General features: G+C 39.1%; 1 protein-coding gene across 1 annotated transcript; it reads left to right on the top strand.

Moving 5' to 3' along the window:
- The first annotated feature begins 2,072 nt into the window (after positions 1–2,072).
- On the top strand, positions 2,073–4,860 carry LOC111331507 (uncharacterized). The gene has a single exon (XM_022936629.2). The coding sequence runs from the start codon at positions 2,747–2,749 to the stop codon at positions 4,472–4,474; it is 1,728 nt and encodes a 575-aa protein (XP_022792364.2). The 5' UTR covers positions 2,073–2,746; the 3' UTR covers positions 4,475–4,860.
- Positions 4,861–12,590: the final 7,730 nt, after the last annotated feature.

Below are 12,590 nucleotides of genomic sequence, written 5' to 3'. Positions count from 1 at the left end.
AATTCCATCTGATCTATTCGCAATTAGGACGTGTTCGCTAGGGGAATGGAATGCTATGGTTTCAATTCCTTTTGCTTGAATCTTTTCGTACATTTGATGCTGCTGTTTTTTTCCATCGAACTTGTATTCGTCCACCCTACCATCGCCATACAATACCATCACGCTTCCACTATCAGTAATAGCGATATCTTTTGGTTTCGAGAGGGCCTTTGACTCTTGGGACCTCGTTTGCTCTTTTGGGTCTTTGTCTTCAGACTCTTTAGATTTCCTGACACCTTTAGGTGTGCCTTTAGCATATCCTGCCTCTTCCTGAGCTTTGGGCTCTTTTGGGTCTTCTCCTCTTGGACTCTTTAATCCATTTGACTCTTTAGGCTCACTGGGCTCCGCTGAGTCGTCCAGCTCAATGCTGCGGACGTGCTGGCCATCCTTGCACGAGTATAGTTCCACCACACATCGATCCGATGCAGGGTTCTCGTTGATAACAAGGATTTCCTTTTTGTCATTGGTGACCAGTGAGCAGCGTAATGATCCTTCCCTCAAGTGAAACCTGCTTTTCAAGTTACCGTATTGATCAAACACACGGACTTCGTGGTGATATTTATCTATCTTGATAAGCACGAACAGACTATCTTCATGATCAGTGCTTACCCCACAGACATCTTCGTCAGCCAACCGACGACTGAGTGGTTGGAAAGAGCGCAAAAAGCTGCCCTTTTCGTCGAAAATTTTAACCATCTGATCACCTTTGTCTACTACTATGAAATGTCCCTCTTTGCTTATGGCAATGTCCTCTGCAATCTTCAACTGTTTTTCTTTCTCAAGGTCTCTACCAAATGACCATGGGAAGCAACAATGCTTCATATTAGGGTTGTTAGAAAGCGTTTCAAGAACTCATGTCGCGCAATGGGTCAAATTTCTTCTTTTCCACCTCAATAAAGGGCCAAATCCAATCATTTGGATCGAGTTTGCTAGCAATTTCAGCAATTCGGCTAATTTCGTAAACGCCGCGATTAGTGTGGCACACACCCAAGAAACAGTTCGTTTGGTCGCTGCCACTGATGGAAAGTTTTTTTCCGCTTTTAAGGATTCGTCTAAAAAGTTCCTTAACGTTTTCTTTTTTATTAAGATTTTCAATCGAAACTTTACATTCCTGTAATGCCATCGAAGGATCTTTAATCTTTGTCAGTATGGCAGCCGAGACGACAATATTTGCAGCAAGAATCTGCTCAGCCATTGGAAGGTTTCCACTATTAAGAAAAGCCTTTGCGTTGTCACAAGCCTTCTCGAAATTTTTCCTGGCTTCCTCAAGACTCTTACAAATAATTAATTTGAAGTGAACTCCAAAGTCGCAGAACAAAAGTCGTTTTTGAACGGTGCAGGTGCCTATAGCTTTGAAAAATCGGGCCATTACAAGTTTGAATAAAAATTCAACGTTACTCTTTTAAAGTGAACAGGATATGACCCTGAATATAGCCCCAGGCATATATCTTGCATAGTTTTGTTGATAAGTATGACTCCAACTTTACCCTCCCCATATTTCCAGTGATCTTGTTACTGAGGGAGCTGTAAGGTTGTGACATCGCTTTTTTCCCTTTTCGATCTGAGATTTGTAAAGGAATAGTCACTCTCTCCGAGTAGAGTCAAATTTGACATCAAACGCTTCTGTTTGTTGTTAACAGGTAATTGAGTCATACATGAACTGAAATTGTTGTCATTTGTTGCAACAATTAGCCGAATAGTCAAATGCAGGGCAGCTTTCTTTCCAACGATACATGTAGACACAAGGTGGCTTTTGACTGAAGAAATTCTATCAAAAATTCATTGAAGCCGCTCTATCAAGAATTTGTCTCGATCGAAAGCCTTCCTAACTTGTTAAAATCGCCCTTTTAGTTTGCTTTAGCTTTATTGATTAATTATCTTTAGTTAGACATTCTCTCTTATTGAGGAGGAGTTAGAAAATGTTTGAGGGCGATGAGAGGGACCATTGAAGGTTTTTATTATCTCTGCCAAACGTGTCTTGTAAACAGTTTTTGCTAAAACAGCATCCAAAGTGGAGATTATACATCAATTTACTTGCAACATTTGTTAGAAAACGAGCCAGTGCGTTTGAGTAAATGAAGGGGTGTTCATTTTCGGACACCGTTGTTTCGAAGGCGCGTCAAGAATCTTACAGATACCTTAGCATTCTTTCTTTCTTGTATCACATTTATTCGTTTTTGATCCAAAAGAATATAGCTGTTCCACTATTCGGTCCTCTAGCAGTGACGTAAAGATCATATTTTGATCTGTTGGCACACCCATTCTGGAGCGACGCTTATTTCAGGAATGTTGTTGTTTCGGTTAGACACCATCCGCATTATCTGCCAACAAATATAAATCTGACCCATGGTTGTCTGGAGCTGTTTGAACTCTAAAAATTCAGCTGTAGTTTACTCCAAAATTTGTGTATTATCATATTTCTGGCTTTTTTCACTTGATACAAGCTGAATACCAACGACTTAGGCTGCAATTTGTGCAAAATAATGTTGACGAATATGACACGTCTTTTGTTATTGCTAATTAAACCTTCTAAATGAAGGTTAAGTCAATAGAATGGAAGCTTTGTTGCGACATATAGCGATTGGTCAGCAACGATTTTCTATTTGAATTGTTGCATCGAATGCATTAAGGACATTTTCCACTAAAACACACTACACTTGCGAAATCTGAGCTCAGAGGCTATTAAAGTTATTTTCCAAGAGACGTTATGGATTCAGACGTGAAAAATCTGTTTGACACTGCTGTCAGCTTGCTTATGAAAAAGGCTCGGAGGACCACCGAAATGATGAAGGAAGAAGAGGTCGTTCGTGAAATCGAACATATAAAGTTCCAGTTGGATGCACTCGCAAAATCACATCTTCTTACAAGCATTACTTTGTTCAAAGAGGGCGTACTTTCCCTTTTCAAAATTCAAAGAAGGCAAAGAGGCGACTCTCGCACAGAAACAGCACAGGTAACCGCAGATTTGTCTGTAGAAAATCAGATAGACAGGTCTCGAGAATCACCAACAGATCTTTCGAGTGCACTTTACCGGAGTTTACAAGACTTCAAACTGACAAATTTAGATGAGGAAGGCCAAAGAGCGCTACTGACTGCAAAAGAAGATTTTCACCAGGCCCGCCTGAAAACAACAGAAGCGTTTAATAATGAAGCTCTGAGCACCTTGAATCGCGTTCAAGCGATTGCCATTCGCGTTGCAGCAAAAATTCTCGAAAACGTGGATCATCCACAAGAGGCCCTAGCGGTATGCAAACTGTGTCTTGAAGATCTGCACTCCTTGAAGAGAGTGCAGGAAAGTTTTGGCAAGGAGCTAACGAAGGGCTTCCGCAGACCTCTCTTTGGTAAGGAAGAGCGCAGGCAGATAATCGCTTCTGTTTGCCAAGTAAATCGAGCCATTTACGACGTCATGTCGATGATCTGTAAAGGCGGAGAGCTGCTCTCGCTACCTTTGATCGGCGAGGGAAAGGATGCAATAAATCCTCTGCATGACTCCAGAGTCGCCGAAATTCTGGGTAGACTAGACATGGAGCAGTTTTCTGTCCAGCCCTTGACGCTTGGCCAAGAAGATGGAAAAGATAACAAACTTAAAATACCACAGGGCATTGCTGCAGACACGCAGGGGCGCATCATTGTTGGCGACGAATGGGACTGCGATGTTAAAGTTTACGATCGCCTTGGCAAGTTCCAGTACTCATTTCCGTGTCCTCCGAGTGGCGAACCTAACAAAGTCTCAAGCATTGCAGATGTAGCTACCGATGACAGTGACAACGCCTATATCTTGATTGAGATGGAGAAGTCAGCGATGGCATGCTACCAAGTATATGTGTTTAAGAAACAGTCTATGTTACATTGTTTTTCTCTCAAAGAAGATCCCAGAAAAGTCTTAAGAATGACATTGAACAAACAAAACGAAGTTCTCGTGACAGCAGACGTTTTTGACCAAAACTTTACCAAGAGCATCGTGGAGGTTTACAACAAAGAGGGGCAGTTCATGCACAGCTTCGGGGAACAACATTTGAAATGTTCACAAGATTTGACCGTAGCCGGAGATGGCCGGGTTCTTGTCTTGGACAAAGATAATGATTGCTCTCTAACCATTCACGTCTTCTTTCCAAATGGAAGACATTCATTCCAGTTTAATGTAGATGAACAAAAAGAACCTTGTAACGATAGATCGAGGCCTTCCATTTCTTGTTACCATGCACTTAATCATGTAGTTGTGGCTGTGCCCTGTAAAAATTCTATGGGAACAGGACACTGCGTAAAAATTACCGTTTACGCCTTAAAAGATGACAAACATGAATTCGTTCGAAGCATTGAACTCGCCGCAAACGAACAGGTTTCTACCCGAGGTATCACCGTCACCCTTAGAGGACACGTCTCAGTTGGTATACTTGATAGGAACGAAGGTAACAGCAGAGCGATTTTTGTGTAGAACAAGGCTGTGGTATATCGTTTCAGATCGATTTGTTTACGTTTGCTGTTGACTTTGGCAATTCTGATTTCAAAACATACGTTGATCATGAAGATTTGAGCGCTGCATCTATTTAATCTAATTGTGGTCGCTCCATAGTTGTAAAAGAAGAAAAGGAAAACAAAAAACATGCGATGTTTGACTTGTCACACGAAAGGAAATGGAACCAAAAACAGATTGACGATAGGATCATTATCCGAGGAAAACCTATGACGTAAAGAATCCAAAAGTAACTAAAAACTATCCAACTCAGATTTACTTGACTGTTATCTAGAATTTAGGAGCGAAGGTATTGTCAGAAATCAATGTAAATTTGAGATTGAATTAAAGGTTTCGGTTCAAAATTAGTTTAGATTAGAATTTAAGTCAACATTTCAAAACTTGTGTCTAGGATGTTTTATACAAACAGGACATCTGTTCACAAAGTTGAATAGCTTAAAGAATATGTAGACTTTGTTCTAATGGGGTTGTCAAAGGATTCGCGTACCCGTAGATATCAGACTCATATCAGCTTCACCAACAGGCCCTGTTCGGTTTAGTGCATGATGTAATATTTGGCTTATATCTCTAACTATTAAACAGAGCAAATCGTTGTCAGTGTAAAGCACAGTGACAATTATTTATGATCTATGTAAAATGTTTCTTCCCAATGGTCAGATTGTTCAGACCAACACCTATCGCAGCGTGCATTTGACCATTTTTAATATTGGTGTCAGTCCGTTTTGTCAGGACGACAGTTTATGTTTTCGTTTTTGTCAAAAAGCCGCTAGATTCCTAGAGATGCGTGATGTGAAAGTAAACAGTAACTTGAATTAATAGATAGCGCGTCTGTATGATCTAGACCGGAATTGGTAGCACTAAAGGAAATATTCCAGGTCATTGTAATGCGAAGGATATATATTTTCGATTGAAAAAAGAGCCAATTTCATCACAAAAACCCTAATATAAGATGAAGTCCCATATGATCGGGTGAGAAATCCAGACCGATGTTGCACTTAAGGATGCAATCATCTGACTTAAATTAGCAAAAATAAACATTTTAGTTATCTCGCCGCCTAAACAAAACTTTCAAAATTCCGCGAAGTGCTCGAATGTTCTGAAAATACAGCGCAACAGCTTGCACATATATGCAAATCATGAGATTGGATTTCACTGAGTTGATAAAGAGAAAAAGCCACCAAAAAAAGTTCAAGTAAAGCTGACGTTTCGAGCGTTGGCCATTCGTCCGAGCGAAATCGCTTTGGGATTATGTAAATAAAGACGAAATATTAGTCAATAAAAAGCCCTGCCTTGTGCGTGGTCACCCAGCCAATTTTCTGTCCAAAGTGAGTCCAGGTGTAATGTAGAATTTTTCCACCACGGGTAAAGAGAAATGATTAGACTTTTCAATCATTTAGCTGTCATTCTTAGCTGTATTTGGTAAATTTACTGTGTCTTTGACGCCTCTGGTGGTGACAAACCTTGACTAGTTTTGGAAGAGCAGCATGGAAGATCGGTTCTCGTATCGAAATAATTTAAAACTACTATTGTTTTCTAAAGCTGGGTGGTTTCGTTATTTGGCAAGGCAGTCTTTGGATAAGTAGGATCGTTCTGATTGGTTTTTGCTGTGCAGCGAGTGTGGCGAACGAGCAGCAAAAAAGTACACTGGGGATGCACATATATGCAGATCATGAGATCGAAAAGTATATTGAAAAGTATATTGGGGATGCGAATTCTCGATCTTATCACTTTTTACCAGAATGCATTGCAGCTTTTAACCACAGTGCACTTCGCCACGGTTGTTGTGTTTTCTGTATTGCGTTACTATTGTGAGGACATTTCTTACAGGTACTCAATCGTCTTGTAAATCTACTTTCCTAAGTAAAGGTAACTTAACTAATCGGGAGTATTGTATGGTAAATCTACTATCTTGATCACTGAATGAAGGACAGTTGAATGAGAGCAATAAAGGAGTCACTTGATCAATGGATAACTCTACTTAGTGTAGGTTGACCCGCCTGTAAGCCGGAAATCAAAAGGCAGTTGACCGATGGTGTTCAGAGGGCATGTGTGACTCCTGCCATTTGCTAGCAGTTTTATATATGCTGCCCTCAAAGGTAAGCTCTTATTAGGATATCTCTTAATTACTTTCCTTTGCGATGAAATATGAAGGGTAAGTTTTAAGATGCCAATTCCCCGATCTGCATGTTGTTGAGGTTTGGCAAAGCCGGATGAGATTGTGTTACAAAAGGCAATATTTTATTCTGTGCGTGCGCTATTTCCTCCGTTTTTAAGTATACTTTTTCTCCCGTAGAAAATGACTTCAGAGATATGTTTCTCAATGTACGTATAGGAACATGCAGCTGTTGAATCTTTGCGTAATTTATGTCGTTATCAACCGAATGTGCCGCAGTATTACTATTTTTTAGATACACCAGTTCCCTAGCGTATTCTTTTGACAGACCTTTCGCATGGTACGATCTGGCTGCTTCATGAAAGCTAAGATTTTGAAAAAATAAATTAATTCGGAATTTTATCTGCATCTGTGCTTGTATATGTTGGACTTCGGGAATATATCTGCAGCAAAGACATTATTCAATGTGTTCATCATCATCATCATCATCATCATAGTTTATTTAATAAAGCAGGTTGAGGGATAGGCAAGACATTACGTCCTGATGTGGACCTGCAATCCTCCAGGTTTGGAAACCCCCAGCTTTGGGTGGTAAGTGGTTGCTAAGCTTAATGTGATCAATTTTAGATTCATTACAATATACTCAGTGTGATTGGCTGCTGTAACTGCCCGGTTACAACCAACTTTCCGACTACACTGAAATATTAAGGATTCCTCTTCCAATCACATTCGAGGAAGCTGTAATAATTTCAATCAACGCGACAGTTTGTAGGCAAGATAAATACTCACTTCCTTAACGTTTAAATTTGATTTATTTGTATTCGCTTCTTCGCTTATTCTGCTGCTATCCTAATTGTTTATTTATAAAATCTTTTTGGTAAAATTCTATCGCATCTATCATTTTATGTACATGTTTGTCTCTTCGATGATAACTTTTTTACCCGCCGTCAATACAGCTGTATTATTAAAAATATTTTTTTAACTTTAACCATTTAAAGTTCTCTACCGAAAATGTTCTCTCCAAGCACCTCTCTGAAAACCGCATCAGTGAGGGAGTTTCCCAGTGACACTGAATTTCAGTGCGATCATAGTTACAAGCTAACATCGTCAGTATGACATTGGGACTATACATCTCTTATGAAGAGAACAATTTGAGGACTACACTGAGCGTTAAGTTACTACTATCTTGTGTCTTTTACATCTACTTCAGATCCAAGCTCTATTTCTTCGAGAAGCAGGGTGGGTCGTGGGCTCATTACATAATCAGCGGCCTGCTCGGAATCGATTAATCTCGTAATTCAACACAATAACAATGTCGTTGCGGTTAAGGTCAACGAAGAGCCTTAAATTAACACTTTCGTGTGTCTTTTACATCCATTGCGGATCCATCGACTTCGTCGAGGAGGAGCGGGGGAGGAATGTAGGCTCATTTCCTGTTCAGCGGCCAACTCGGAAAAGATTTATCTCGTAATTTAAAACAGTAACAACATCGTCGCGGTCAAGGTCAATGAAAATGTCCCTCAGAAAAGTTAAAGGCTTGTTCATTGTTTGGAATACGTTAAGGACGTGTTGCGTTGGTGACTCATGACGACGGTTTTCAAGGAATTGTATATTTAAGCAAGAAGCACCTAATCTTTCAGCCAGATCCCTCCAGTTTCCGGGCTTGGACGCGATGTCTAGCAGCATCATTAGTTTCGTACGGACAGCTTCTGGAATCTTTTTTTCTTTATGAATACGTCGCCGTGACCCAACTCCGTATTTGAAAGGATGCCGGCCATTTTCCTTTTAAAAAGAATGAGATCTTTGAGGATCCTGAAGAATATTGAAGTTGAGCAAAGGAAGCTTATGATTTCCACGGTAACTTTATTCTTAGCGATTTACATTCCTAAACAGCCGATTAAACCTGACTATTCATGAGAACACACTACCGGAGTGGCAGAAGTGTCATCCTCGATGAATTTAAATGTGAATTTTTTTTTTTTTTTTTAATTAAACAAGAAACTCAATGTGAGGGCTTTTTTGGTAGGAGAGATCACTTCTAAGTACTCACTAACCTCCATTAAGATATGGAATCTCTTCATATACTCTTCCCAATAATCGAAGTAATCTCCACTGTCTTCGTTTTCATCTACAACGAAATGAGAACAGCGTTTCAGCACCCGTTGAGTTTTTGTGGGGGCAAAATCGAACCGCGATTGCCTGAACTAGTAGTATCAAACGAACATTTCGCGGGGGGAGGGGGTAAAAAGATGATGAATAAATATGAATTCTGTCTCGGAAATATGAGTACTGATTAGAAAGCATTACCACCCCCGACAACCCACGGGTATTTGACTGTCATCTGTGCCCGGGGATGGGGAATTTGAACCTTGCCTGGGTGGGGTGGGGCATTTGAACCGGAGGTGTCCCGGGTTTTGATAGAGGATTTTGATGGTAAGAAGACTTCTTTCGTGAGCGAATGGCAAGGAAAGAAGATTCTCACGTCGCACAATGATGGTTACAGGAAAAACCCAACAGCAGCACCGAACAATAATACGTGACTTCTAAATTCTACAGCATTCGTTGATCACATTAAGAATCGTTCAATATTGTGTAGAGCATTTTAACGCAATTTTGGCCCAAGAGGGCGGGAATATGAACGGAAAAAGTCATGCCGGAAAGAGTTGTGCCGGAAAGAGTCGTACCGACAAAAGTCGTGGCGGCGTCATTGTACAACTTCTGGTTCTTTTCAGTGCTATAAAAATATGCAATAAGAAAGCATCACACGAAGTCAAAACGGACGAAATTTTGACAGCGCGCGCTATTTGTAATTTGCACTTGTGTTACAACTTCGCCCTCAAGTTACATGAACAATGCACTCGTCTTCAGCCAATCAGAGACGCGTAATTTTTCATGTATATAATTATCTTTTAACTACACTACAAGTGAATCCTCAACAGGAAGAGTACAATTACCAGCTGTAACCTACATTAGATATTAGATATGAGTGTAGTTTCTATTTTAATGAATAAAGAGCCTAATTTTCTAAAGAAATTGTGGTGCCGCGTTGGTGGAGGTAACAAGAAAATTGGGTATATCAACTAAGTTGAAATTGTAAATTGACAAACGTAAAGAGTTAAAAGCCCTTTGTCAGAGCGCCCTTCGCTCTGACGAAGGGCTAACCCTCGAAACGTCAACTTTTTAACTCTTTACGGTGGCCAATTTACAATTTCAACTTAGTTGACATCACCAAATAACCCAGTTTCTAGTTTAAGTGAGTTGCTAATTGTAAAAATAATGTCGATATTCTTTTTTAAAATGAAAGAATTACTAGTTGCAGATTTCTGAGAGTAAGCTACTATAATAAGATCATTATAGAAAAGAAAATATCAGCGGTTCATGTTCTCTTGTTTTAGAACATTTGATCAAAAATTATCAAACACATTTCAGTTTAACTCATGCATTACACCCTAACATCAGCATTCATATTCTCCTTTCTATCCTCTATACATTCCCTGTGGCACTGACACGGTGAATTTGTTTAATAGTCAAAGCTTTAAAGGTTGGGGAGAGATCAGTTTCGTTAGTCTCGTGGTCTTGATGAACAATTCAGCAGTTCTATTGTAGGGAGAAATCAGATGCAGATCATCTTTAAGTCTGAAGGGTTCACCTCGCGTATGGTACCGAGCAGATTCAGTACCAGAAGTGACACGCGTTTGACCACCCTGTACAAAACATATTGTTGCAATCCTGAATATGTAATTCTGGGTCAAGTTTAAAAATGGTCAAATTTTCTGTATCAGTTCTGGAATTATCTTAATATTGTACCAAGGGAAAATAATGGGACAGAGAGGGAAGCTTATGGTCCGGGCCTCGGGATATGTCTTTTTTCATGGACAGGATTTCGTAAGGGAATGTGTTTTCTAGGATCTCTGTATCTGATCTTTATACATATATATATATATATATATATATATATATATATATATATATATATAAGACTTTATATATATAAGACTTTATTTATTGAGGATAGCACGTGATAGTGCACAAACACTAATAAACTTGTGGTCCTCTTAATTACAATAAATATATAAATGCAAATACAATAGAATCATTAATATATTGAAAAAAAAAAAAAAAAAAAGATTACAAATATAAATAGAAATTTAGCTAATTACAAATAATATTTAATTGATAAAATATATAATACAAGATAATATAAACAAGTAAGAATATATAAAACTACTATCAATAAAATTTACCGATTAAAATGAGCTAAGCATGATTTGTCATCATAATAATATTTAAATACGTTGTCTTTAAAGGCCTTAAGTGTATTAGACTTTTTTAATTCAGGCTTTAACTGATTCCATAATTTTATGGCAGAAACTAGAAAAGTTTTCCCTCCTTCTCTTGCCCTTTTAAACTTAGGTAATAAAAAGTTGTATTTACAAAATCTAGTGTTGCGTGAATGTACTGAACTTAATAATCTTAAGCTATCATTAAGATAATTAGGTACACAATAATTAATCCTTTTGAAGTAACGACCACTAATAGCTTTCTTTGCGTGACTTAAAGTTTCTACTAGAAAAAAAAAGCAGTTCAGACGCCAAAAGCAGAGCGAAACAAGACTCGTGTACCCCCATTGACAACCTTTTGACATTGATTTTGGCCTGGACATATCCTTACCAACGTCCCGATTGTCTCTCCCTGTCCTTTTATATTCTCTCGGTTGAACTTGTTCACGTAATTTTGTAGCATTATGGCAGTCGTGTGATGGTATTCTCTATGATATCTTATCCCTATAAACTATCTAATCACTTTCTATATGACATTAACCAAATCGCGAAGTAGCAATTTTGAAATTTAGTGCCCCTGCCATAATCTCCTAGCGCGAGATGTGACGCAATCCTTGCTCAATCAGAGTATACGCACCTCTACCATCACCGGAGCAATTATACTAAATATAAGAAAACCTGCTTTTTAAGCCAAGGTACAAAAATCCCGAAAAAATGCCTAAATATCTAATCGGAAATTCTCCAAAAGTTTCTATAAATCTCATTTGCCCTATCAATCTCGATTTTCCCCAAAGTTCTTTTTTCGAAATAATCACATAATTTGCATAAAATGCAAGATTCATTTGGTGAAAATGCATGGGAGCATCGACAATCCAAGTGATACGTGAACTCCGTCTCGTTACAATATTTTTCTTTCAAACTAAAAATAACGCATCCTCCGAGACCCCGCGGCTGTGAGTCGATTTCAAGTTAAGCGCAGAAGAGCCCCTGGGGACATTGTCTTACAAGACTAGTTCCAAACGGTCGCAGTCGTTCTGGCATCTGATTGGTGCCAGAAAATCTTTGTTTTTTTTCTGCCCAATCAGAGTGAAGTGTGCTTTGGAGTCCTTTCGTGTGTTTTAATAAGGGCATATGCAAGAAGCTCAGGTGCTCGCTATGTTTGTTTGAGCCGTGCGACAAAGCTTTGCCCGTGATAAAAAGTTTCAGTCTCAGCACACAATGTAAGAGAAATGGATGAGATTGTCCGCGAAAATCTTACCGGTAATTTTACTGAATACTTTCGCACGTATCACATGAGAACGTGTGGTTCGTATAAAACATAATGATTGCAGGCATTGATGTCGCGTTAAACGTTAAACGAGATGTAAGCATAAATCTTTCTACCACTGTAGATTTTTTGTATAATTTACTGTAACTGAAACTTTTGCAATCCTATTTCGTCGCACGGGCCACGCAGGTATGTCGAGCAACTGGCGCTTACGCCGCTTTCTGTGCGCGCCAAAATCTAATCTTCGCCCGAAAAAAAAAAAAGAGAAAAGCTAGGCGCGCGTGGAAACTTTTGTTTATTAGATGTGGGTAGATAACCCTGTATTACGCTAACATTTACAATAAAGCAAACCCGCCCTTTCCATCCACTATTTCCTTTTCTTTGGTTTTGTTTTCCCCAGTGAAAGCAGCATCGATT

This window comes from Stylophora pistillata, chromosome 12 (genome assembly GCF_964205215.1).
Source record: "Stylophora pistillata chromosome 12, jaStyPist1.2, whole genome shotgun sequence".
NCBI classification, from domain to species: domain Eukaryota; kingdom Metazoa; phylum Cnidaria; class Anthozoa; order Scleractinia; family Pocilloporidae; genus Stylophora; species Stylophora pistillata.
This window is presented reverse-complemented; position numbering and strand designations above follow the sequence as displayed.

Bases quoted from the DNA above. Each gene is read 5' to 3' on its own strand.
- LOC111331507 (XM_022936629.2), top strand. From the start codon at position 2,747: ATGGATTCAGACGTGAAAAATCTGTTTGACACTGCTGTCAGCTTGCTT.